At 39.7% G+C, this 24,000-nt stretch overlaps 1 protein-coding gene across 4 annotated transcripts in view; it reads left to right on the top strand.

Annotated features, from left to right (window-relative positions):
* The window catches only part of LOC122796547 (collagen alpha-1(XV) chain-like), a 1,635,928-nt gene that overhangs the window by 939,309 nt on the left and 672,619 nt on the right, over positions 1–24,000 (top strand). For all 4 annotated transcript variants that reach the window (XM_044065114.1, XM_044065113.1, XM_044065111.1 and 1 more), the window contains one exon: positions 10,550–10,612. In XM_044065114.1, the coding sequence (XP_043921049.1) occupies positions 10,550–10,612 (63 nt within the window). The remainder of the gene's footprint in view (positions 1–10,549; positions 10,613–24,000) is intronic.

Below are 24,000 nucleotides of genomic sequence, written 5' to 3'. Positions count from 1 at the left end.
CTAGTACTCCCACAGCGTCTGTGGGCCTAATAGCCCCCCAGACCACCATCTTAGTTCAGTTATTTTTTCCACGGTTATTACATTGCAATCATGGTCAGTGTATTTTGAAAGGATGCAGAGAAAGAAAGCAGAAGAGGAAGACTGAACTTCTTTCCTTAATCAGAATTCTTGTTCTTGTCACATTGAATGAACAGGTTGTTAAAAAAACTCTAAAATGTACCACAAAGCATCAGCATCTGTAGCTTAATGCAGTTATTTCCCCCACAGTTATCAGAGTTCAGTATTGCCTATTTAGGAATGAATGAATGAATGCAAAAGAAGAGTGAGACAGATTTTGCAAAAAGGAAGAAAACAGTAATCTGGGTGGTGTGGCTAGGCCAGGCTGAGGTGACTAGGGGTAAACCAAGAGATGTGCATGGGGGAAGTGGTGAACAGCAGGGGGTACCATGGAGCCCCTTTCCTAGGGCTCCAGTTCACGTAAGGCTAGCCATGTAACCAGGTATGTGTAAATGCATCCATAACTTTCTGCAGTAGATTACTGCTGTAATATAGATGTTCTTCCTTTGATCACTGTTGCAGTATTCCAAACTTTTAAGTTATCTCACCAAATAACCAGGACACCTGGCCAAAGTACTAAAACCAAAAACTTCCATAGAGCCATATGTCCGACATATAACCAAAGCCCATTGGCATAAGGGAACAAAGTGGATGCTTGAACATGAAACCATAGACTATTGTGCTGCCAGTCTGAACACAGGCCTCACATATGTAAGTATGTTCTAATTGTGGTCATTGGTACCACTGGCCTTCACTGATTCAGGTAAGTGCCCCTTTTTGGAGTGTCCATTGTTTTTCTTTATTTCATTCTGTTTGTTGCTCTATTAGAGTGGAATAGTGCAATTGTGCAAGGCAGATATCCTACAAAGATCTGCAGTCCCAGTGGCAGCCATCCTACAAAGATCTGCAGTCCCAGTGCCTTTTCTGTCTAGGTGCGCGGCACTGTTATAGGAATCATCTGATCTCCAGCCCTTTGTTCCTATCAGCTTATGAATGTGACTTTCACCCCTTAACTTCTACTTGAAGACCCAGTGTCTTAAGCACCACGCCCAAGCAAAGATGGTAGAACCTTCAACCCCCTGATGTTCTGTCTGTCCGAAAGAAAAAAGGTAAGAGGCCTGATATTATGACTGCCCAATTAGACTCAGATGAACCTGCTGAGAGTTTTGAACACCTGATGCCTTCTCAGATGTTCACTACTGCAACACAACCTCCTCGGAGGTAGGTATGATATCTGGGATTCACCCATCTGAAGTAATTGATGATGTCGACAATGATGAGAGGAGGGAACCCCATTTAATTATCTCCAAAGGACTCAAAGGTATTACACTGATTCTTGTTAGAGAGGAAAGACAGGGATCCCATTTTGAGGTATGTCAGGGGATGGATCTTCCAAGTCTAGTGAAAGAGGACAGTGCACAAAAGAAGAAAATAAAGCTAAAAATGTTTCCTCTCCAAAGATGTCTAAAGAAAAGGAGTGGATGGATTTTTCACAGGGCCTGTTTAAGGGCATTATGGCACTCAGACCTCCATCCTTTGCAGCACCTACTCCCACTACTGCTATTAAAACCACACCACAAAAGAGGCAGTTTGAATCATCTTCTGAGGATGAGGAGGAGGACTCGGACTCTGAAGAGCACTCCCTGACCTTCTCTTCTCAGATCCACTCACCAGATCAGCTGGCTTCTGATGATAAAGTGACTCTTTCTCCTGATTCTCTTGTTGAAGAAGCTTCATTTGGGGAAACCATTTCTAAAATAATAAAAACATTCTGAGTGGGAATTGAAGCAGATATCTGATGTGCAAAATAGATATATAAGCTTTTGGAAGTAGACACCCCTGCTCCTGTTCCTGTCCTTCCTGCTCTGTAGGCCTTCCTTGACGTCTTTGCATCCACTTCCACTGCTCTGACTCTCAGTCACCAGCCCTTAAAAGATCTGATAGATTTTATAAAGTTCCTGAAGACCTGAAGTTTCTGTACAAAAACCCAGTGGCAGACTCTTCTGTATTTTCCATGTCTAAAGACAAACCCCAATGTCCTTGATTGAGTAAAATGGATTATAACTTTTCCACTCTAGCCTTTACAGATCTGAATTATCATACTCAAATGACTAAATATTTGCTGTCCATTCAAGGAAATTTAAATAAAACTTTTTTTTCTATAGAAGAACCAGACAGTCAACAACAGGCCATGTCTGTTGTGGCAAAGGCCTTGCAAGTGGCTCAACAAAGCTTAAAATTCAGCTATGATGCAGTGAAAGCTTCCTATGGAACAAGCGAGACAGGTTCTGTTTGTCAGGAAGTATCCACGGATTCCTCTGTTATCAGGTGGTATCCATGGTTATGTTCTCAACCTCTCCCTGGCAACATTAAGGCCAAACTTTTAGATTCTTCTCTGAAGAGGCATCTTTTATTTAGTCCTGACACTGCCCGCTTGTTTAAAACATAAGAGCAATGCAAAATTATGAAGGACTATAGACTATCTTTCTTTCTTCATTTCCCAGATACCAGAAGAACTACCCTATGAAGCCCTCTTCTTTACTCACAGGGACCCACTCTTAAGGCTAAGTAAGTGTCTAGAAAAAGATTCCAAGACTAACCAGCCAGGGACTCCAGATCTAGGAGGCTTCCCTACCCAGAGAAGTGTGCCTGACTACCCTCTGCTGTCCCTCCCCCCTCCATCCATCTCTTCACCTATCCAGATGACTAACCTCTTCCTTAAAAAACTGGCACCTCCTTACTATAGATGAATGGTCTCTCTCCATTATTCACTAGGGGTACAGAATAACTTGGAAAGCAGTTCCTCCGTTCAATGGCATCTCTTCCCCAATCATTAAAGGCTGTTTCAATCAAGGCACAATAGAGCCTATTCCCTCCACAGTACATAGGAAAAGGGTTCTACTCCAGACTGTTCCTTGTATCAAGAAAAGAAGGAAGATGAAAACCTATACTGGATCTCTCCACCTGCAGCACTTTCCTCATAGTCCCTTCTTTCAAGATGTTGTCTTTCCAAACTTCCCTACCATTCATTTTTCCACAGGCCTTTCTGGTGTCATTGAATCTAAATGATGCCTATCTCCACATTCCTATATATCCTTCCTTAAGGAAATTTCTGAGGTTTTCCACTTGCTCATCACACTTTCAGTTCTCTGCTTTGCCTTTTGGATTTTCTACAGCCTCCAGATTCTTCAGGACGTGCCTGGCTGCAGCTGTAGCCTTCTGCAGAACTTAGGGATTCTAGTTATTTCCTTACTTGGACAACTTATTAATACCAGTATCTTCTTAGTAGACTCTCTTGCTTCATTTCAACTTCACCTTGTCCCTGATTCAAGATCTGAGATTCACAATCAGCTTCAAGAAGTCCTCAATGGAACCAACCCAGACCATAGTTTTCTTGGGATGCAGACTAGACACTTAACTCTTGCAGCCTTTCTGCCTCCAGATAAGATGCAGAGTTTCCCCAGTTACTTCCATTCTTTGCTCCCTCTTCAGACTTGCACAGCAAGAAAAATGCTTAGAGGTCTGGGGTTCATAACTGCAACCATAACCATGGTTTCCTTCATCAAACTCGACATGAGAAAGATCCAGTGGTACCTGAAATCCATCTGGTCTCAACATTCCCATCCCCCAGGCAATCAAATCCTTCTTCTACTCTGCTTAAAGATGAAAATCCTTTGGGGGATATCACAGTTAAATTTCAATACAGGCCTGCCTTTCAAGGTACAGGCACTACAACAGGAATTGCATACAGATGCCCCAGAAGATACATCAGGAGCATGGACAGGCAATGTGCGAGTTCAGGACCAATAGCCACCAATCCAAAAATCAGAGCACATCAGTCTGAAGGAAAAGTGGACAGTTATTCAGACCATACAGATCTTTTACCACTCATGGGAAACAGGACCACTTTGAGTTTTCACAGGCAAGACTATTGCCATGTGGTACGCAAATGAACAGGGAACACCAGATCCTATCAATTGTGCAGACTGGCTGTTTTGGCATAGGATCAAGCTGCAAAAGGAAATATGTACCTCTGGGTGGTCTATATCCCCAGTGGCAGACTTTTTAAACAGATCGAGGAAAGACCACCAAGAATGGATGCTTAACAGGGAGATCTTCCTAGACATAATCCACAAATGGGGCGTCTCAGAGTTAGACGTATTAGCCTACAGGGACAACAAATGACTTCCTCTCTTTTGCACCATGACACACAGTTCCCAAGCTTGGGAAACAAATGCAATGTTTTTTTTTTCCCCTTGGACAGAAAGGTACCTATATGCCTTCCCTCTACCATCTATTCTTCACAACGTCTTACTAAAGGTCCAGATACACAATCCAAAGATCTTGCTCTTGACTTCCTTTTGTCCCAACAGCTTTGGTTCTCCATTCTCTACCACATAGCCAAGGGTCATCACCACAAGTTCCCTCTCATAGTGAACTTGTTCACACAATAGAAGGTCTCATTGCTTCACCCCAACATGGTCATCACTCAACCTAACATTGCAGATTATAGGATTCTGCTCCTTTTTGGACACTAATTTTCTGAGGACATGCTACAGGTTTTTCAGGAGGCAAAAAAACCTACTAGTTGAAAATCTTACATAGATAAATGGAAAATATTTTCAGTCTGGTATCATGTTCATAAACATGGCCCTGTCTAAATGGGTGCTCCAGTTGTCTTTTCTTTTTGTGTGAGCTGTTCAAAACTAGCCTAATATGCTATTTTATCAAGGCACACTTGTATTCCTACCTCTGGATCCTCTTCTTCTGTCTAGGCAACAGATAAAACAGTTCATAAAAGGTGTTCTTCACCTCCTAGGAAAGCTATCCCACCTTCTTGGGACCTCAACTTTGTACTGGAAAGAAACACTGCCCCTCCTTTTGAACCAGACACTTCTGCTTCTCTCACGTTCTGTACTGGAAAACTGTACTTATAGTAGCCATTACCTAAGCTAGATGAGTCTCTAAGGTACAGGCCCTTATGACAACCCCTCCCTTCTTTATTCTTTATAAGGACAGAGTATCTTTGAGGGCCAATCCTTCCTTTATGGCTAAAGTGGTAAATAAACTACCCCTTAACTATCCCTTAATCAGGCCATTAGTCTTCCTAACGTCTTTCCGAATCCACAAAATAATCCAGAAAATAAGGGGGAAGGATTTTTCACTCTTTGATGTGCATTGCTAACTCAGATGTTACTTGGATAAGACTATGGATATCTGCAAATATGAATAATTGGTTGTTTATTTCCATGTTTCCAAACCAAAATAAACTATTATAAAATGGATTTCTAAATCCATTGCCTTTTGCTACAATCAGCATAGTAAATCTTTGCCTTCTCTAGCAAAGGCACATTCGGCAGTGGTCTCTTCTGGAGCTTTTTTACAAGGGAATTGACTCAAACAATCCTAGAAGCAACAACAGGGTCTTCTGTGCATACTATTACCAAACATTGCAGAGTAAATGCCTTTTCTAAATCCAGAACTGCATTTGCAAGTTAGTAAACAGTATCAGGAACTCAGAAATAAGGCAAAAAAAAAAAAAAACAGGATAAAATAAATTTCTATCATAACATTCAAAAGACATACCAAAAAAAACCTCAAAAACTCTGGTTTGCTATAAACTCAATCTTTCACCCAGGAACATCCACTACATCAACCCCAAACATCCACAACAATTCCGATAGCATAGCTACCATTTTTAACAAACATTGTACTGAATCTTTAATTGCCCTTTCCAAGCAGGAAACCCCTATTCCTGATACCAAACCAGCCAAGTCTACAACTAGCAATGAATGCCTCATTCTCTTTGTCCCCAGTTCCTACAACCACTATAAAAAACTACTTCAGGAACTAAAACCTACTACACTTGCCGTAGATAACTTACCCAGTGAATACCTCAAAATTACAGCTGAATATATAGCCTTCCCAGTATCAATCCTTATAAATATAACCATTTTCGAAAACAAGGTTCCTCAACTTTGGAAAATCTCCCATGTAATCCCACTTCATAAAAGGGGACCTTCCACAGAACTGACAAACTATTGTCCAATTGCTATTCTTTCACCTCTTTCTAAGCTACTCGAAAGGTGTATTCATCTCCAGGTCATGAAATTCTTACTAACAAATAACCTTCTCTCAAACACTCAGCATGGGTTTTCCCCATCACATAGTACCACTACTGCTCTTGTATCCTTCACTAATACCATAAACTGTCACAGGAATAACAACAACTTTGTATATGCCATCTTTCTTGACCTAACAAAAGCTTTTGATATGGTCTCCCATTCTAAACTAGTAGATGTACTAACTGAACCGTTCTTCTCACCATCTGCCACAGCTTGGTTTAATAACTATTTATCTAAGCATCAACAATCTGTTATATGGCAGGGTGACCTATGTCCATGCCTTCCTTTATCTATTGGTGTCCCCCAAGGATCTACCTTGGGCCCTCTCCTTTTCTCCCACTTTACTAATAATTTACACACAGCTACTCCATATGGTTCTATAATACAGCATGCAGATGATTCAAAACTTATCTGTGCTGCCACTTCCCTATCAGCTCTTCATTCTCAAACACAGGAATCTTTCACTTCTGTTGAAACATGGTTAGCCAATCCCCATCTAATCATGAACCTAAACAAAACTAAAGTATTACTCTTCCAACCTAACAAGATGTCTATCTCATGCCCACCATTTCAAGTAATAGCCAAAGACAATACTGTCATCTCCCCGACAACCCACACAAAGCTTCTTGGAGTGGATATAGACAATAACCTAAAATTTGACTTATATGTCTCCCTAAAAATAAAAAAGTCCATAAGAAACTTGGAAGTCTGCATAGGCACAAAAGGTTCCTAATCAAAATGGCCAAAATTACATTAGAACAAACCCATCTGCTCTCCACGCTACTGTATTCCTCTCCAATTTTAACTAATCTTAGGAAAACTGACCTATCTAAGCTAAAAACATATTATAATAAAATTTCTACGTTTGCACCTGACTGCCCATGTAGAACACATCATTGTTCAGCTTTAAGGATACTAGACTGGCTTGAACTTTTCAGTGTTATTCTTTACAACCAACTCTCTCTAACTCACAAAATTGTAACACAACCAACCAGAATCCCTGCACTACAAAATCTCATCTTTCCTTGCAGTTCCAGCAGACCACTTCACTCTAACAATAAGAATTTACTCACCATCTCCAAGGCCAGCAACACTACAGAGGAATTTGTATTTTCCAGCTATCTATGGAACTTGCTTCCTAACTCCATTCTCTCAATGACATAAGTCCTACTTTAAAAATAATACTAGCTAAGGTCAACGCCTAGGTTTTGTTGTTATGATGTAACAAATTTGTATTTTCTTATGTACATTACATTTTGTTTATTTTATACATTATTGATTATTGTAATTTGTGCATTATAATTTGCAGTTACTCATGGAGCTTTTCTCCCCCAGCCTCCACTGTAAAGGGACCCGTGTCCAGTTGGACTTTCCCAGTAAACAAATGTTAAATAAATAAATAAAATGTACTCATTTATTTTTGAAGGGCTAATTTGATGGTTTTAGGAATACTTCAGGAATTAACTTAACTTGTGGTTAAGCAGACTAATGAATGGGTGAATCCACACTCCAACCGTGACTTTACTCCATGTTAATATTATTTAATGATGGGACATTAAAGGGATATTTTAACTGTATGTTATTAATCCCTCTCCCATTGGTGAAACACATGATTAGACATGCTTTTGTCTTTTGTACAGCAAATACATTTGAAATTTGGGGAATTGTACTTTTAATTGCTTCAGAACTGTATTCTGACAGCTATTCAGTCATGTATTTTTAAATGTCTAATCTCATAACAGCCTTTGTCTCGGTACTGAACTATAAGGATTTCTGTTTGAGATACATTATAGTTTTGTGTCTAGTCTATTTGTTTTTGCAGAATTTCACCATGACATTCAAAAGAATTTTCTGTGAACTTGCTTTGGAATATTACATTAATGTTCACACTGACTATTTTCATGTCATCAGTTAGAAAGGAAAGTTGAAATCTCACCATAGCCATTTCTAACCTCTTCCATGTACCCAGAATTTGAAATTATGCCATTGACACTGAGGTTTAATACTTTGATACTGAGATTTTTTTGTTTGCTTTTCTTGTAAAAAATGTCAGTTTTAGGCTTGCTTCTGTATAGCACAAATCATGTTTCTGACAAATTGTTGTGTGCCATATCATAATCAGCTGTAAATGTTTCTGTTTTGTGTTGCTTTACTTTGGGAATAAATACCCATAGCAACAGAAACACTCAAACATTCACCTCTCCAGCTGCAGTCAGTGTTGTAATTTCTTCACTAAGTCATTGATTGATTGATTGATTGATTGGCTGATTGACTGATATGGAAGTTGTGTAGTGTGGCAACCCTGGCCACAGGCACAAAAATCTCAAAATTACAAATATTTAGTTTTACCATCAGACACTCAAAGCAGTCTTATGAAAAGGTTGTAGTGTAAACAAATGGAGCTATAGGGCATTGGGTGCATGAACTGTAAACCCACAGCAAAAAAGTCTGCAGAACAAACTACTAGTTATCATTTAATACAGTGGCCAATGCAGGGGTACCTTGTGAAAAGGTGCAAATTTCAAATCCCATTAGTCTGGCAGTTGGCTCAGAGCAGTAAGGCTGTGAGCTATAATTCTTGCAGTACACAGTTTGATTCCCTTAACTCTCATTTACCTTTTGTGTGACCTTGTACAAGTCATTTAACCAGAATCGGTTTTTGGGACATCTGGAAAATTGGGATAGGCTCTGCAAGGGTCCCCTGGACTGCAAATCTAGTAACTACCTATGAACTATGAGTGCATTACAGACACATTTTATCCGTGACTACTTCATATGTATCTGTGGGCCCTGGACACTAGAGTGACTGTGAAGTTAGGTCAACACCTGTTTGGTCAACACCATTTGGGCAATGCAAACAGATGACTGCCAAATGTGTGAGATCAACAATTCATGATTAGGGGAATATTCCCTTTCTCAGATACTGTGCAATCTCAAGAGTTATATAATAATTAGCAGGGGTGTGAGGGGTGCAGCCCCTCACATGGTGGGTGCAGAGGGGCTTGTCCTGCAAAAACACTTGTGTGTGGTTTAGTCCACTTCAAGGTAACTCCCAGAACATACACAGAATGTATCAAGCTTAGTTGTTTTGACATTCTTACATTGATTATATATCTGTCAGTGTACTTGTTCATTTGATCCAGTATCGTACACCCATATCTGTAACACTTTGAAGTTGCTTCACACACATTAAGGCATTATTAAATGTGATAGAAATGTGGATCATTCCACAAGATTTTTCCATACGCACCTAAAAAGTACAGTAGCACTATAATGGAAATAATAATCTAAGAAAGATGATGGAGGAGGAACTGAGGAAATGCTTTCAACAGCTAAATGGACAGATATTGCAGAGGGCTGTGTGATGCAGAAATGTATGTATACATATGTGCATGCACAGACATACAAAACACATAAGCATACAGATAAGTCAGTCATGCATTCATATAATGTTTTTTACTGGTGTTTGCTAAATATATAGTTGCACTCTCTATATGTACACACACATATACACTTTTGGAGCTGAGATAAGAATGAGCATATCAGTGTAATGTGATGCTTAGTTTCTTTGGTGGGAGGCCGTGATCACTGTGAGTTTCCACCTTCTCGGGCTAAAATGGCCAAACAAGGAGCATTACTTGTAAGAGGGTCACAGATGAGCTGTTCACCTGGCAAAAAAACAACCCTTCTGCCATGTTAACATCAGGAATGGAGCTAAGCATCCCCATTGTTAAGAAGGGAAAATTCCAAATAACAGAAGAAAAATGTCTGATAATAACAATACTTTCAATATGGCATTTTTAATTTGCTTTATAGTATAATTAAACAATATGAGTTTTAAAGCTATGGTCATTTGAACTAAATATGTTTCCATAAGTATGTCATAAGTGCCACAATGATTATATCATATAAAAAACAGTTCATTGTTAACAGTGCAATAAGAATATGGTTCCAATGACATATAGCAGTTTACTGTACTCTATAATGTCTGCTGATTAACTGTTGGTTAAGCAGTTTACTCTACTATATAATGTTTGCTGATTAAACAGTTTACTGCACTATACAATGCTCGCTGATTAAGCAGTTTACTGTACTATATGTTTGCTGATTAAGCAGTTTATTGCACTATACAATGCTTGCTGATTAAGCAGTTTACTGTACTATATAATGTTTGCTGATTAAGCAGTTTACTGCACTATACAATGCTCGCTGATTAAGCAGTTTACTGTACTATACAATGTTTGCTGATTAAGCAGTTTACTGCACTATACAATGCTCGCTGATTAAGCAGTTTACTGTACTATATAATGCCTGCTAGTTAAGCAGTTTACTATATTATATAACAAACATACGGGCTTTTCTTTCAGGGTGAAAAAGGAGAACAAGGATTTCCTGGTCTGCCAGGGGAACAAGGAGCACCTGGAGAAAAGGTCTGTAACATGTTACACTTAAATATGTATGTAATGCCAAAATGTCTCTGCACATTCTAGTTGTTGCATTATCTAGCAGTCATTTATTCAGCATACAATGTAGCTATATGAGTGGCAGATGTACCTTACAGCTGAGTGTGTGAGTCTTATGGGTAACAACTTTCTTTAGCATATAACTTAATAAAGCTAGTAAAATAGAAAAACAGCATTACTGGAACTTTCCTTCTAGTATATAGCTGTAAGAATGACACTCTAGAAGACATGAGGAAATGAACCTTTAGGCTTTTTCCTTCTCTGTTGATAAGAGGATGGGAGATTAAACACTGCGTGCCTCGGTTTGAGTGGAGGCAAGGTCCATAAACAGAAAGAAGCCTCCTCTTTGGTGGGTCAACTTTTGCAAGGAGTATGCATAGTGACTTCATACTTCAAGCCTGTGTCACTGCTAAGATCCCTGACACCTGAAAGCATGTGGACGTAGAAGGAGGTGATTGCATCTAATAAAATAAATAGAGCAGACCTGCTGGTTCTGCAGCATGTACAAATGACTCACTTTTGCTAATTCTTAGTGTGGTGGGTGTGGTGGGGGTACTACCTGATAAAAAGGGAGATATAAAGCTATTCTTGGCATTGTTAAAGGGGATGAAGACCTGGAATTGTAGAGAAAGGAGCATGACTAATTTCTAAGCAGAAATCGTTGACCCGTACTGAGATGCTCAAATAGAGATTATTCTTTTTCAAGACTTTATGAGAACTTTATAAGAAGACTTATGGCCAGCAGAGAGAAGATTTAAATATATCCAAGACACCAGTGTGTAATGAAGTTACTCAGAAAGTGAAATTGTAGACATACACAGTCAATGCTGCAAGTTCATTTATTCACTAACATCATTTATACAGTGCTTACATTAGTAACTACTGTACAAAAATTCCCAGTCCAAAACAACTTAAAGCTCTGTATTCTACTTCTAAAGCACTTAAAATGTAAAGCATTTAAAAGTATTCTACTGGGCTTTAGTTTTAACAAACAATGGTGCCTTACTACTAATCCAGAGCCATAGTTAGCTATTCTGGCACTCTGTCCCACTCACTCCCCGTTTGGATTCCACCTCAGCTTTAAGTTGAGGAAAAACAAAAACGGTCCCGTCATACATAAGGACAAAAAGAAAAAAAAACTTTCTCCTTTGTAAACTGTACCAAGCAGCTTGCTACAGCTTATACCACACACAAAGCATTGAAGTGCCCTGAGTGCAAATCACAAAAGCAATATTGGCATTCATTTCTGACGATGGCACCTCCTAACACCTTGCAGCTGGTACAACTGCTCCCTTTGTTCCACCCTAGGCACACCATTGTTATAATCAACATTTACAAATGAAGGCAGTGAATGAAGTTGTCTGACTGCATGACTACAACTTTATTTAATGCCATTCATCAAGTGTTTACTACAGCCAGTCTTTATGCATATAGTTAGTAAATGAATGAAGTTGTTGGCACGTGTGGTTATCACTACAACTGTATTTGTTCACTAACTTCAATCATTAAGGAAAGCAGAATTTGACACCTCGAGTCAGAAAAGTACTACTACGCAAATGCTGCTATTTTAAAATATAGTTTTACTTTTCTTCACAGTAATTTATGCTGCAGTGCTGAATATCACAGATCAACGTCAGGCATCTCAAAATAGGGCTTGTCAGCACACAGTACCACTATTTTGATAATAACCTCTATCTTGTCTCTCTTTTTTTTGTTTGTTAATTCATCTGTACAACAGTCCAGAATTAAAGTTATCCATAGATTTTTTAAAATGCTGAGTCTTACTTTATGCTACAGCACATTTCAGTATATATCTATATGGTATCATATTACAAACGCACACACAGATATATATATATATATATATATATATATATATATATATATATATATATATATATACACACACACACACACACACACACACACACACACACACACACACACACACACTTGTTGGTGTGTGTCTGTGTGTGCATTATCTCTCTCTCTATATATATATATATATTTTTTTTATTATTATATTTATTGTACATATATATATATATATATATATATATATATATATATATATATATATATATAGGGGTTCACATAATATTGTCAACATCATTGCAGGTCAAAATTTAGTCAACTGCAAATATGGTCGAGATAGGGAAAAATGCCCTTCCCTGACATTGCCCACTCCCAGAGTTAGTATATATAATTAGCAGGGGATGTGGGGTCGCAGATATTTTATTATATTTTTTTAATAGAAGTTTTGCATATACCAAGATTGCTGCACAGTGCACGTGTAGTAGCATGTCAACATTTACAAAGTCAGTAATTTGTGGTTGACTTTGTGTATATCAGTATTTGGAACTTTTATTCAAATACCTTAAGTTGATTGAAATGCCAAAATGACGAATATTATATGGCCGGGACAATACAAGCAAAATTTCGGAAGTTTGAAATTAAAATTAAAAAAAAAATGTGTTTTTTGCAAGGGGGGGGCAAGCCCCCTGCACTCCCCACAACCTCTGCTAATTTAATATACCAACTCTGAGATCACACTACATTGAGAAAAATGGCATATTTCCTGTTCTGCAATGTATGGCAATCTCCATTCACTTTGTTCAAACTTCCAAAATGCCGATTAGGTGGCCTCGGGCATATAATTTTCTGCATTTTGGCAGTTTGATCACCTGAAGGGAATCCACACACACACACACACACACATATATATATATATATATATATATATATATATATATATATATATATATATATGTGTGTGTGTGTGTGTGTGTGTGTGTGTGTGTGTGTGTGTGTGTGTGTGTAATCATTGCCTAACATTGATTACGAAAGTATCTGTATGACCTTCTGTCATTTTCAGTTTTCATAATCTTGCCCCATCCTAAGGTAATTTAATAGGCTTGCTGTATATGGTGTCTGCTCAGGCTCTGAGAGATGAACTGAAAACTGGGTTCACGCTGACTGAGGTAAAATATTAATAGCTTTATAGGTATTTACTGGGTTAATGACCACAAGGTCCTTTTTAACCCAAGCTATGCATCCCAAAGCTCCAATAAGTCGTGGTACTCTTGATAAGTGTAAACAGGGGCTTAGAAGATGAAACATTTACAAACAGGGGCCTCAAAGATGAACCATTTACATGATGCCTGTAGCCACTAGAGACAATAGGTGCCAAACCAGGGATGAATTTCCTGTTCTCCATCCAATTATCCAAATTACACTTGAACTGGGTTAGGGAGGAACTCTGCTTCACATGGATGGGGAACTTTTTCCAGAGAAGGAGTAGTCTCTGACATACATAATTGTCTATCCAGCAGATCTTGTTTATATCACAAGCATGGTTTAGCTCTTTAGAATGGGTAATTCTGCTGCTGTTTGTTTTGCGATATGCAGGAGGTCCATCAGGGTGGGGTCTGACAATGTCTTGTATGCCAGCCGTAGAGCTCCCGTGAACAGTCTTTAGGAGACAGAATACAGGAATAGGGCTTTGAGGTGGTCTGCAAAGGACATTTATTTTATTTTATTTTATTTTACATTTGTTAACCGGGGGTGTCTGACTGAGCCAAAAAGGCCCTTTTTCAGCAGAGGCCCGGGGAGAAAAGCTCCACATAGAAAAATTACAGATACATGTTACTTATGCCACGTATTCTTTTAGAGAGGAACCTCTGTGGACATTTCAGTTGTTGGATGTGCATGGTTAGTTACATACCAAATGGGGCATTGTACTCAATGGTAGGTCTGATGAATGCTGAATACAGTGGAACAATCACCTCCTTGTACCTAGATGCCATACCTTTGTTTATAAGTTGCACAACATAGAATGATTTCCTCACTACTTTAGACACATGATGGTCAGAGGCTAGATTACTGTCTATATGTGTCCAGTCCAAGCATAGTTAGGCAGCATAGGATGGTGTTCTGTAGGATGACATTGGTGGTCAAGAAAAGGAGAGTGAGGGCAGTGCCAAGGGTCAAATGGTGGAAGTTGAAAAAGAATGATTGTGAGGTGGAGCTTAGGTAAAACTTAAGACAGGCACTGGTGGCAGTGAAGAGTTACCAAATAGCTGGGTTACTACAGCAGAGCTGGTACAGGAGACAGCTAGAAGGGTGTTTGGTGTGACATCTGGATAGAGGAAGGAGGACAAGGAGACCTGGTGGTGGAATGAGGAATTACCAGAGACTATACAGAGAAAGAGGTTGGTGAAGAAGAAGTGGGATTGTCAGAGAGATAAAGAAAGTAGAAAGGAGTATAAGGAGATGAGGCATATGGTGAAGAGAGAGGTAGTGAAGGCTAAGGATAAGGTGTATGGTGAGTTGAATGAAAAGTTGGACACTAAGGTTGGAGAAAAGGACCTGTATTGATTGGCTAGACAGAAGGACCAAGTTGGGAAAGATGTGCAGCAGGTAAAGGTGATAAAGGATAACAAGGGAAACATACTCACAAGCGAGGACAGTGTGCTGAGCAGATAGAAAGAGTACTTTGAAGATGAATGAAGAGAATGAGAGAGAGAGAGAGAGAGAGAGAGAGAAGGTTGGATGATGTGGGGATAGTGAATAAGGAAGTGCAATGGATTAGCAAGGTGAAAGTAAGGATAGCTATGAAGAGGATGAAGAATGGAAAGGCTGTTGGTCCAGATGATATACCTGTGAAAGCATGGAGATGCTTAGGAGAGATGGTACTGGAATTTTTAACCAGATTGTTTAATGAAATCTTGGAATGTAAGAGGATGCCTGAGGAGTGGAGAAGAAGTGTCTTGGTACCAATTTTTAAAATAAGGGTGATGTGCAGAGCTGTAGTAACTACAGAGGGATAAAACTGATCAGTCACAGCATGAAGTTATGGGACAGAGTAGTGGAAGCTAGGTTAAGAAGGGAGGTGATGATTAGTGAGCAGCACCATGGTTTCAGATGTGATGTTTGCTCTGAGGGTGTTGATGTAGAAGTATAGAGAGGGTCAGAAAGTGGAGGTGGAATTACATCAAGAATCAGATCTGAGCCCTTTCTTATTTGCAATGGTGATGGACAGGTTGCCAGATGAGATCAGACAGGAGTCCCCATGGACTGTGATGTTTTCGGATGACATTATGATCTGTAGTGAGAGTAGAGAAGAGGTTGAGGTGACCCTGGAGAAATGAAAATATTCTCTAGTGAGGAGAGCAATGAAGGTCAGCAAGACTAAGACAGAGAAATGATGAGGATGCAGGGAGTAGATCTGGCAAAGGTGGATGAGTTTAAATACCTGGGATCAACAGTTCAGAGTAATGCTGAGTTTAGCAGAGAGGTAAAGAAGAGAGTGCAGGCAGGGTGGAGTGGGTAAAGAAGAGTGTCAAGAGTAATTTGTGACAGATGGTACCAGTAAGAGTAAAAGAGAAGGTCTACAAGAGGGTAGTGAGCCCACCTTTGTTATATGGGTTGGAGATGATGGCATTGAAGAAAAGGCAGAAATCAGAGCTGGAGGTAGCAGAGTTAAAGGTGTTAAGATTTGCATTGGGTGTGACAAGAATGGACAGGATTAGGAATCAGTATATTAGAGGGTCAGCTCAGGTTGGACAATTTGGAGACAAAGCCAGAGAGGTGAGATTCCATCGGTTTGGACATGTGCTGAGGAGGGATTCTGGGTGTATTGGGAGAAGGATGCTAAGGATGGAGCTGCCAGGTAGAAGAAAAGGAGGAAGGCCTAAGACAAGGTTTATGGATGTGGTGAGAGAGGACATGCAGGTGGTTGGTGTGACAGAGCAAGAATCAGAGGACAGGAAGAAATGGAAACAGATGATCCACTGTGGTGACCCCTAGTGGAAACAGCCGAAAGAAGAAGACTGTCTATGTGTGTCCGCAAGTCTCTGACTACTAGGTCAACTCTTAGGGGGGTGTTGTCAATATGACAGTTACCAGGGGTGGATGACTTTCCAAAGGATTCTATTATGCATTTCTTGGCATTTAGTTTTAATCCATGGCTCTGACACAAGTTATTTGTCTGTGTCATCCATTCCTGAAGAACATTTGTGTCAGCAGGGGTTCTGTGATTGCTCCTATTTTTCAGTCACCTGCAAGTTTAGTCAGCCAGAGGTCCCTGACATTGCCCTTGACTTCATTATAGTTAATGCCAAAAAAGGAATGGTCTGAGGACCAATCCCTGAGAAACTCCACTTGTGATTGGCCTCTTTGTATAAGTGGATTCCCCAATTCTAACTTCTTTGTTCCTGTCTGTGAGCCAGCTGGCTATCCACTGGGTAACATAAGGATTGATACCTAACCTCTTGAGTTTGTCAGCAATGCCCAAATAGAGTATTGTATCAAATGCCTTGGCCAGGTCAAGGTAGGCAGTGTGAACTATTTTGCCCTCATCCATTGCTTTGGTGACTTTCTCAAAGAAGTCCACCAGGTTGAATACACATGACTTGCCCTTGCTGAAACTATATTGTGTTGGTTCAAGTGTTTGGAGGTATCCTTTGTCATTACTGATCATTTTCATGGTAATTCTTTCCATTGTTTTGCATATGAAACTAGTGAGACTTATGGATCTGTAGTTTCTAGGGTCTGTAGATTGTCCACCTTTGTGCAGAAGGATGACTTTTGCTGTTTTCCATTCATGAAGCACAAAACCTGTTTGGAGGCTACAGTTAAAAAGCAATTCCAGATGGCCTGATAAGACATTTTTCATGCTATTTAGAAAGCATCCTGGGATATTGTCTGGCCTCATCGATGGAGTGTTATTGGCTTTAGAGAGAACATTGAGAACCTGTTCCCTAGTGATAGTAGGGGGAGTTATATTTGATGATATTTCCTGACAGCAGGTTGAGTGGGAGAGATGGTTAAAAAGTTAGAGATGAATTTGTCTGCCAGTAGGTTTACTAAATCTTCTGGGTAAATGTAGGTGACTCCATTAACAATGAGCTCTACACACAATTGTGTATTGGTTTTGAAGTTGTAGACATAGCCAAAGAATACTTTGTGGTTGTCCTTGGCCTGGGAGGTCACATTTACCTCAAATTTGGCTTTTTTGCCCTCTGGGTTGTTTGTTTAGTTTATGACAGTGCTTTTATCCTGCTGGGTACTACGTATTCTAATTTTTGCTATGATTTTCATCCTTCTGTTTTACAGCCTATTAATGTTGTGATTCCACCAAGGTGGCTTATTTTTTGTTAGTTCTGTATTTCCTCCTGGTGGGTACAGCTGCATCTTTCCAGCTATTAACATGCTTGTACAGGGTTTATGGAACAGTTTTACCTAGGCAGTAGTGTTCTCAGGGTTTATGAGGGCTTGAAATGTTGACATGTTGTTACTTGATAGTAGGAGGTTAGCCTTACAGCAGTTCTTGAACATTCCAGGATTAGCTGGGATCCCGCAATTTATTTTTACTTCAAAGGAGATAATTTTGTGTTGTGACCTTACCAGAGAAGACATTACACCAGGGAGTGTGCAGCACTCTCTCATATTAGTGAGGACTAGATCCAGTATGTTTGCACCCCTTGTCGGGGTATTGACAATCTGACCTAGGGAGTTTGTGTTTATAAAATCCAGGAATCTCTGAGCCTGCATGTTCGGTGTCGTTTATGATTCCCATTTAATGGTGGGATAATTAAAGTCATTCATAAATATGGTATTGGGTTGGATGGTGAGTGTTTTCTGTAAGCTTAAATGCATGTTATGAGTTTCCTGGGTCAGAGAGGGGGAAATGGTATTGGATTTTGCCAATAGTGATTTAAATGTGGAGAAGCTGAAGTGCATTGTCCTGTTTCACCAGCATTGTGGTATATTTATTTTTAATGTAAACTGAGACACCTCCCCCTTTAGTCCCTGTCTGCATGGTAGCTGGATTAAATGTGCGGAAGGCATTCTAGCCTTGCACTGCTGGTATGCTCTCCACAGCTTTAAACCATGTCTTAATGACTGCATAAACACCGGCATTCTCCAGAGTGAAGAGAGCTTGTAGGGCATGGAGTGTCTAATTTAGACTCCTAGCATTGAGCAGTAACACCTTTAGATTTTCTTGGTTTTCATTTGCTATGTCAGAAGTGCTTTCAGTTTGGCATTGCTTAAGAAAGGCACTGTAGGGATGACAATGTTTTAGCTAATATTTGAAAGCCTAGGGGGAGAGGTGGAAGCCAACCTTGGCAAAGCAGTGGGGTATGTTGACCTTCTCCTTCCATACTGACAAATATTGCATCCTCTTAGAATGACACCAGAAACTAGGCCAATTTATTTATTTATTTATTTTATTTTATTTGAAGTTTGGTTGCCAGGATGGTCCATTGGGCCGAATGAGCCCGTTTTCAATGGAGTCCTGGGGAGAAAAGCTCCATGGATACAATACAAAACATAGTGAAATACAATATATAAAAACATAGTAAAATGTAAGGAGAGTACATTTAAGCCAAAGTAAATCAAAGCAGAAATAGAAGGTAAAGCATAACAATATGTAACAATTCACATCAGTTTACAAAACAAAATTTTTTTTTTGTTTTTTTTAAGTCACTATAATCACTAAGATAGATATTTAGTTTAAGACAATAGTGTGAAGGTATGTACACAGAATTAAATGTAAGTGTTTATTTACTGTATGTAAGTTCCTGTAGCAGTGATCTGATCTGGTTATTGGCTAAGGGATAAGATAGTGGCTGGGAAAAGTTAAGCAGGATGGGAACATGAGCATTCTCACAGTGTTTGTAAGTGTGAGTGAAGGAGAGTTTTAAAGGAGGGGAGACTGCAGGTGCTACGAATATGAGGTGGGAGGGAGTTCCAGAGACGGGCTAGGGAAAAAGAGAGTCGGAGTTTGCCTGCTGGATGGGTTGGTTTGTGGAGTTTGTTTAAGTTCTGAGTGTTGGTTCTTAGGGGTCGGCTGGGTATGTGAATAGTGAAGGTTGAGGCAAGAAAAGGGCAGAGGGAGGGCTTGAATATGAGCTTGTGGGCATGAGTTAGTTGAGTGTATATGAGGTAATTGGGAAGTTCTAGCCAATTTAGCTTGTGAAGAGCAATGCAGTGATGAGAGGAGGATCTGTGGCCAGTGATGAATTTGGCGATTTTATTATAGCAGGAGGAGAGTTTTGTTTTGGTAGAGGATTGTAGATTAGTAAAGAGTGGGGCACCATAAAGGAGGGAAGGGATGAGATATGTGGAAGCAAGGAGGAATCTAGTGGATGGGGTGAGGAAGCGAATATGGCGATAGAACATACCAGGTTTCTGGTGAGTTTTTTTTATGTTACTTTGTATATGAGTGTCAAATTTAAGCTGATTATCAATAAGAACACCTAATAGTTTAGCACTGGGAACAATTTCAAGGGTAGTATTGTTGTGACTGGTTATGGAGAATGAATTTATGTTGATAGTTAAGGTTTTGGATGGGGTGAATATCATAAGTTTAGTTTTTGATGGATTAAGAGCTAGATGATTATCTAGCATCCATTGTTCGGTGGTAGAGAAGGCATCTTGTGTTAGCTGTATCAGGGTGGGAATGGAGTTAGCAGCACAAGTAATTGCTGAATCGTCTGCATATTGGAGGATTTTAGCATTAGGAATAGTGCGGTGGAAGTCGTTGATGAAAATGTTAAACAGTAAGGGACCTAATATAGAACCTTGGGGTACACCAGTGACAGTGTTAAGAAATAAGGAAGTGGATTTCTTCCATTTGACGGCTTGTTGCCTATTGGAAAGGTAGCTAGTAAACCAGTTAATAGAATTGGGTGAGAGTTGTAGATTAGAGAGTTTAGTCAAAAGGAGAGAGTGAGAGATAGTATCAAAAGCCTTAGAAAGATCCAAGAGGAGTGTGGAAACGATACAGTTAGAGTTGCACGCTTTATTTATGGTTTCAAGGAAGGAGAGTAGAGCAGTAGTAGTGCTGTGACCAGGTCTGAATACATGCTGTGTGGGAGTAAGTAGGTGATTGTTGATGAGGTGGGGTAGAAATTGAATATGAATACATCAAGTAGTTTAGAGATGGGGGATAGGATGGCAATAGGTCTAAAGTTGGAGATGTTATTATTGTTTCCACCTTCGTGGAGGGGAATAATATATGCTTTCTTCCATATTTGGGGTACATAGCCTTCTTGAATAGACCGGTTTATAAGAATACAGATGGGAAAGGCAATGGCATCAGCAGCTGTTTTTAGTAAAAAGGAAGGGATATTATCAGGGGCATTAGAGCATGGTTTTAATTTTAGGAGGAGTTTTTTAATAGTTGACACGGGGATGGGTTTGAGAGAGAAGAGAGATAAGTGGGAGGTGGAAATATCTGAGGGGGGGGGGTGTGGGAAGTGAAGTTGGATGAGTAGAATTATTTTTGAAAGATGATGTTAATTTGCTTATGGAGTCGATGAAAAAGCTGTTAAATTGGGAGGCTAGGTCAATTTCGGAAGCATTATGTTCTGGTTGAGGGTTTTCCTTTTTCCCAGGGTTGAAGAGGGTGGAGATGGTATCCCAGAATTTTTTAGGGTTGGTTTTGTGATCATTTTGGAGGGTAATGTAGTAGGATTTGCAGTCGGAAGTAATGAGTTTTTTTACTCTGTTAAGGAGTGTTTTGTATTCATTCAGGGTGTCAGGGGTTCTGCTTTTGTAGTGGTTCTTTAATGCTTTATCACGGAGGCGCATGACAGCTAAGGTATTTTTAGTTAGCCAGGGGATGGTTTTGCTCTTAATTCTCTTAGTTCTCAAAGGGGCCAAGTTGTCTAGTAGGTTTAGAAATGTTGTATTAAAATAATTGACCGCTTTGTCTAAGGGAAGAGTTTTTAGAGGATTCCAGTTGAATTTTTTAAGTAAGTCAGAGAAGGAGTTGGGGTTGAAGTTCTTTAATGAACGCAAAGAGATGGTGGTTTGTGGTAGTTGCAGTGAGGGAGAGTGATGACGAGCGAAAGTAGGAAAGTGGTCACTGAAGGAGTCTGGGAGGGTGCCACTGCTGGTAATAAGATGAGGGTGTGATACTAGGATCCAGTCAATAGTGCTCCCAGAGGAAAGGTCTTTTGATGGTCTGGTTATGGAGTTGATGAGCTGTTGGAAGTTATAAAGGTTTATATTTAGGGATTTTTTGGGGGATTGGACAGAGGGCCAGTTAATGTTAACGTCACCTAGGATATAAATCTCGTTTGTAATATTGGAGGAGAGCCAAGAGAGTATGTCTTCGAGAATAGGTATGTTGTCACAAGAAGGGATGTAGAGGGAGGCCATGCATATGGTTTTATGCTTGTTTAGGTGAAGTAAGGCTAAAAGTAGTTCGGCGTTGGCAAATTGGGGAATAGGCTTAGAGTATGATGTAACTGAAAGGGAGGAGAAATAGAGTAGAGCAACTCCACCTCCTTTTTTATGGGTTCTATCTTTCCTGATGATATTGTAGTTGGGGGGAGCTATTTCAGAATCTTTTATGGAGGGTTTTAGCCATGTTTCAGAGATAGAGAGTATGTTGGGATGGTTATGGAGAAGCCAGGCATGAAGGTTGGGGATTTTGTTGCATATACTTTGAGTGTTTAATGCTGAGAAGGAGAGGGTTTTTACAGATGGAGGGGTGTAAGATGGTGTATATGAGGAGTTGATGGGAGGGGGACCTGGGATGGGGTGAATGTCATCAGAAAGAAGGGTGTTGATTAAATGGTGAAGCTGGAAATAAAGGTCATTGGATAGTTTTGTGTATAGAGTGTGGGTTGTATATTTGGTTCTAGTTAGGGTTAGGGTGGTGTGTTTGTGGATGGGGAAGAGTCTGAATGGGAAGAGAAGGGAGGGATTATTGAAGTAAAGATGGGGGCTGATGAATGTTGAAGAGTGTTGGTTTTGTTCAGGGATTGAACTAGTAGTGTGAAAGTGGGGTGAATGGATAATATTGAAGGGTATGGTAAGGTAAGTTAGATAGGATAGAACAAGAAGTAGTAGTAGATGGGTTATAAGTGAGGATGATTTTGCTAGCATAGTTGTAATTTAGGGATTTAGTTGGGAGGAGGGCTTGAAAAGAGTGGAGTGTATGGTGTAGGTGTAAAAGGGTTGTGGTATGAGTTGATTGGGGAGTGGCTAGGAGGGTGAGGTGTGGTATGAGTTGTTAGGGGAGGAGCTAGGAGGGTGAGAGGTGGGACAAGAGCTAAGTAGGGTGTGGTCAATGGGCTATAAAGCTAGAGGTAGTGGGGGCGGGTGGTAATAGGGGGCAGGGTAGGGGTGTTGAGTGAGCCTGTAGGGCGAATGGAGCGGGAAGAGCTAAGAAAGGAAGACCAAGAGATGAGTGAGCTATGAAAAACAATCAGTGAGGGCAGGAGTAGAAACACAAGGTAAGTAGCCACTGAGGATAGGAGTAGGGCACTGAGTCTAAGAGTGGAATGCAGACATAGAACTCATAAGGGTACAGAGGTAGGATAGGCAGCTGGAAGGTTAGTCAGAAAGTTCAGAGCTAAGTAAGAATGAGATGTAAGTCAGTTAGTGGGTGGATGCTGTCACCTGCAGACTAAAGTGGGTAATTTGCAGATGTTTGGGGCAGCACAGAGGGGAAAGGATGGAGTCTATGGAGCAACAGGAGACTGGGTCGGTGTTGGGCTGCTGGCTAGCGCACGCTGGGTCAAAAACATCAACCAGTGGCACAAAAGGCTATGCAGTTTGGTACATACACACGTTAGATGGTTTAGATTCTTGTGGGGAGGCAGGACAGTTTTCCAAATGCACCGCACGATGTCTGAGATAGTTCTTGCTGGTAGGGAACCAGGGTGCTATGCAGCACAGGTGGGATGCCTGGGGTATTGCAGGTATAGACCACAAGCCACGCACGGAGCCAGCAACCGAAGGCACGACCAGGGCAGGGGAGGTCATAGGATGATTTGAAATTATAAAATTATTTAAGTCAGTCATCTTTTGTTCATATTGTGGCATCTAAAGGCTTACTGTAAATTCTCCCACAATTTAACGTCTGACATAGAGCAGCTAATAATACCGCACACTGTTTTAGCAGCCAATATGTACCATACTAGTTCACAAATTTTCAGATATATATTTTCTTCAATCTTTGCGTTAAATTAGTCCCAGACTCCTAAACTGCATTGCTAGAATTGAGCTCTGAATTACTTAAAGACCATCTCATAAGGGATTTTGCAGTACACTATATATATGTATATATATATATATATATATATATATATATATATATATATATATATATATATATGCATATATATATATATATATATATATATATATATACACATATGCATGTATGTATGTATATATATACATATATATATATATATATATATATATATATATATATATATATAAACAAATATATTTTATATATATATATATATATATATATATATATATATATATATATATATATAGGTTCATAGGTAGGTACTAGGCTATTGGCCCTTGGGCCTATGTAA

Source organism: Protopterus annectens, chromosome 3.part0, assembly GCF_019279795.1.
Source record: "Protopterus annectens isolate FY-2018-M chromosome 3.part0, PAN1.0, whole genome shotgun sequence".
NCBI classification, from domain to species: domain Eukaryota; kingdom Metazoa; phylum Chordata; order Ceratodontiformes; family Protopteridae; genus Protopterus; species Protopterus annectens.
Note: the sequence above shows the minus strand (reverse complement) of the source record. Positions and strands in the feature narration are given on the sequence as shown.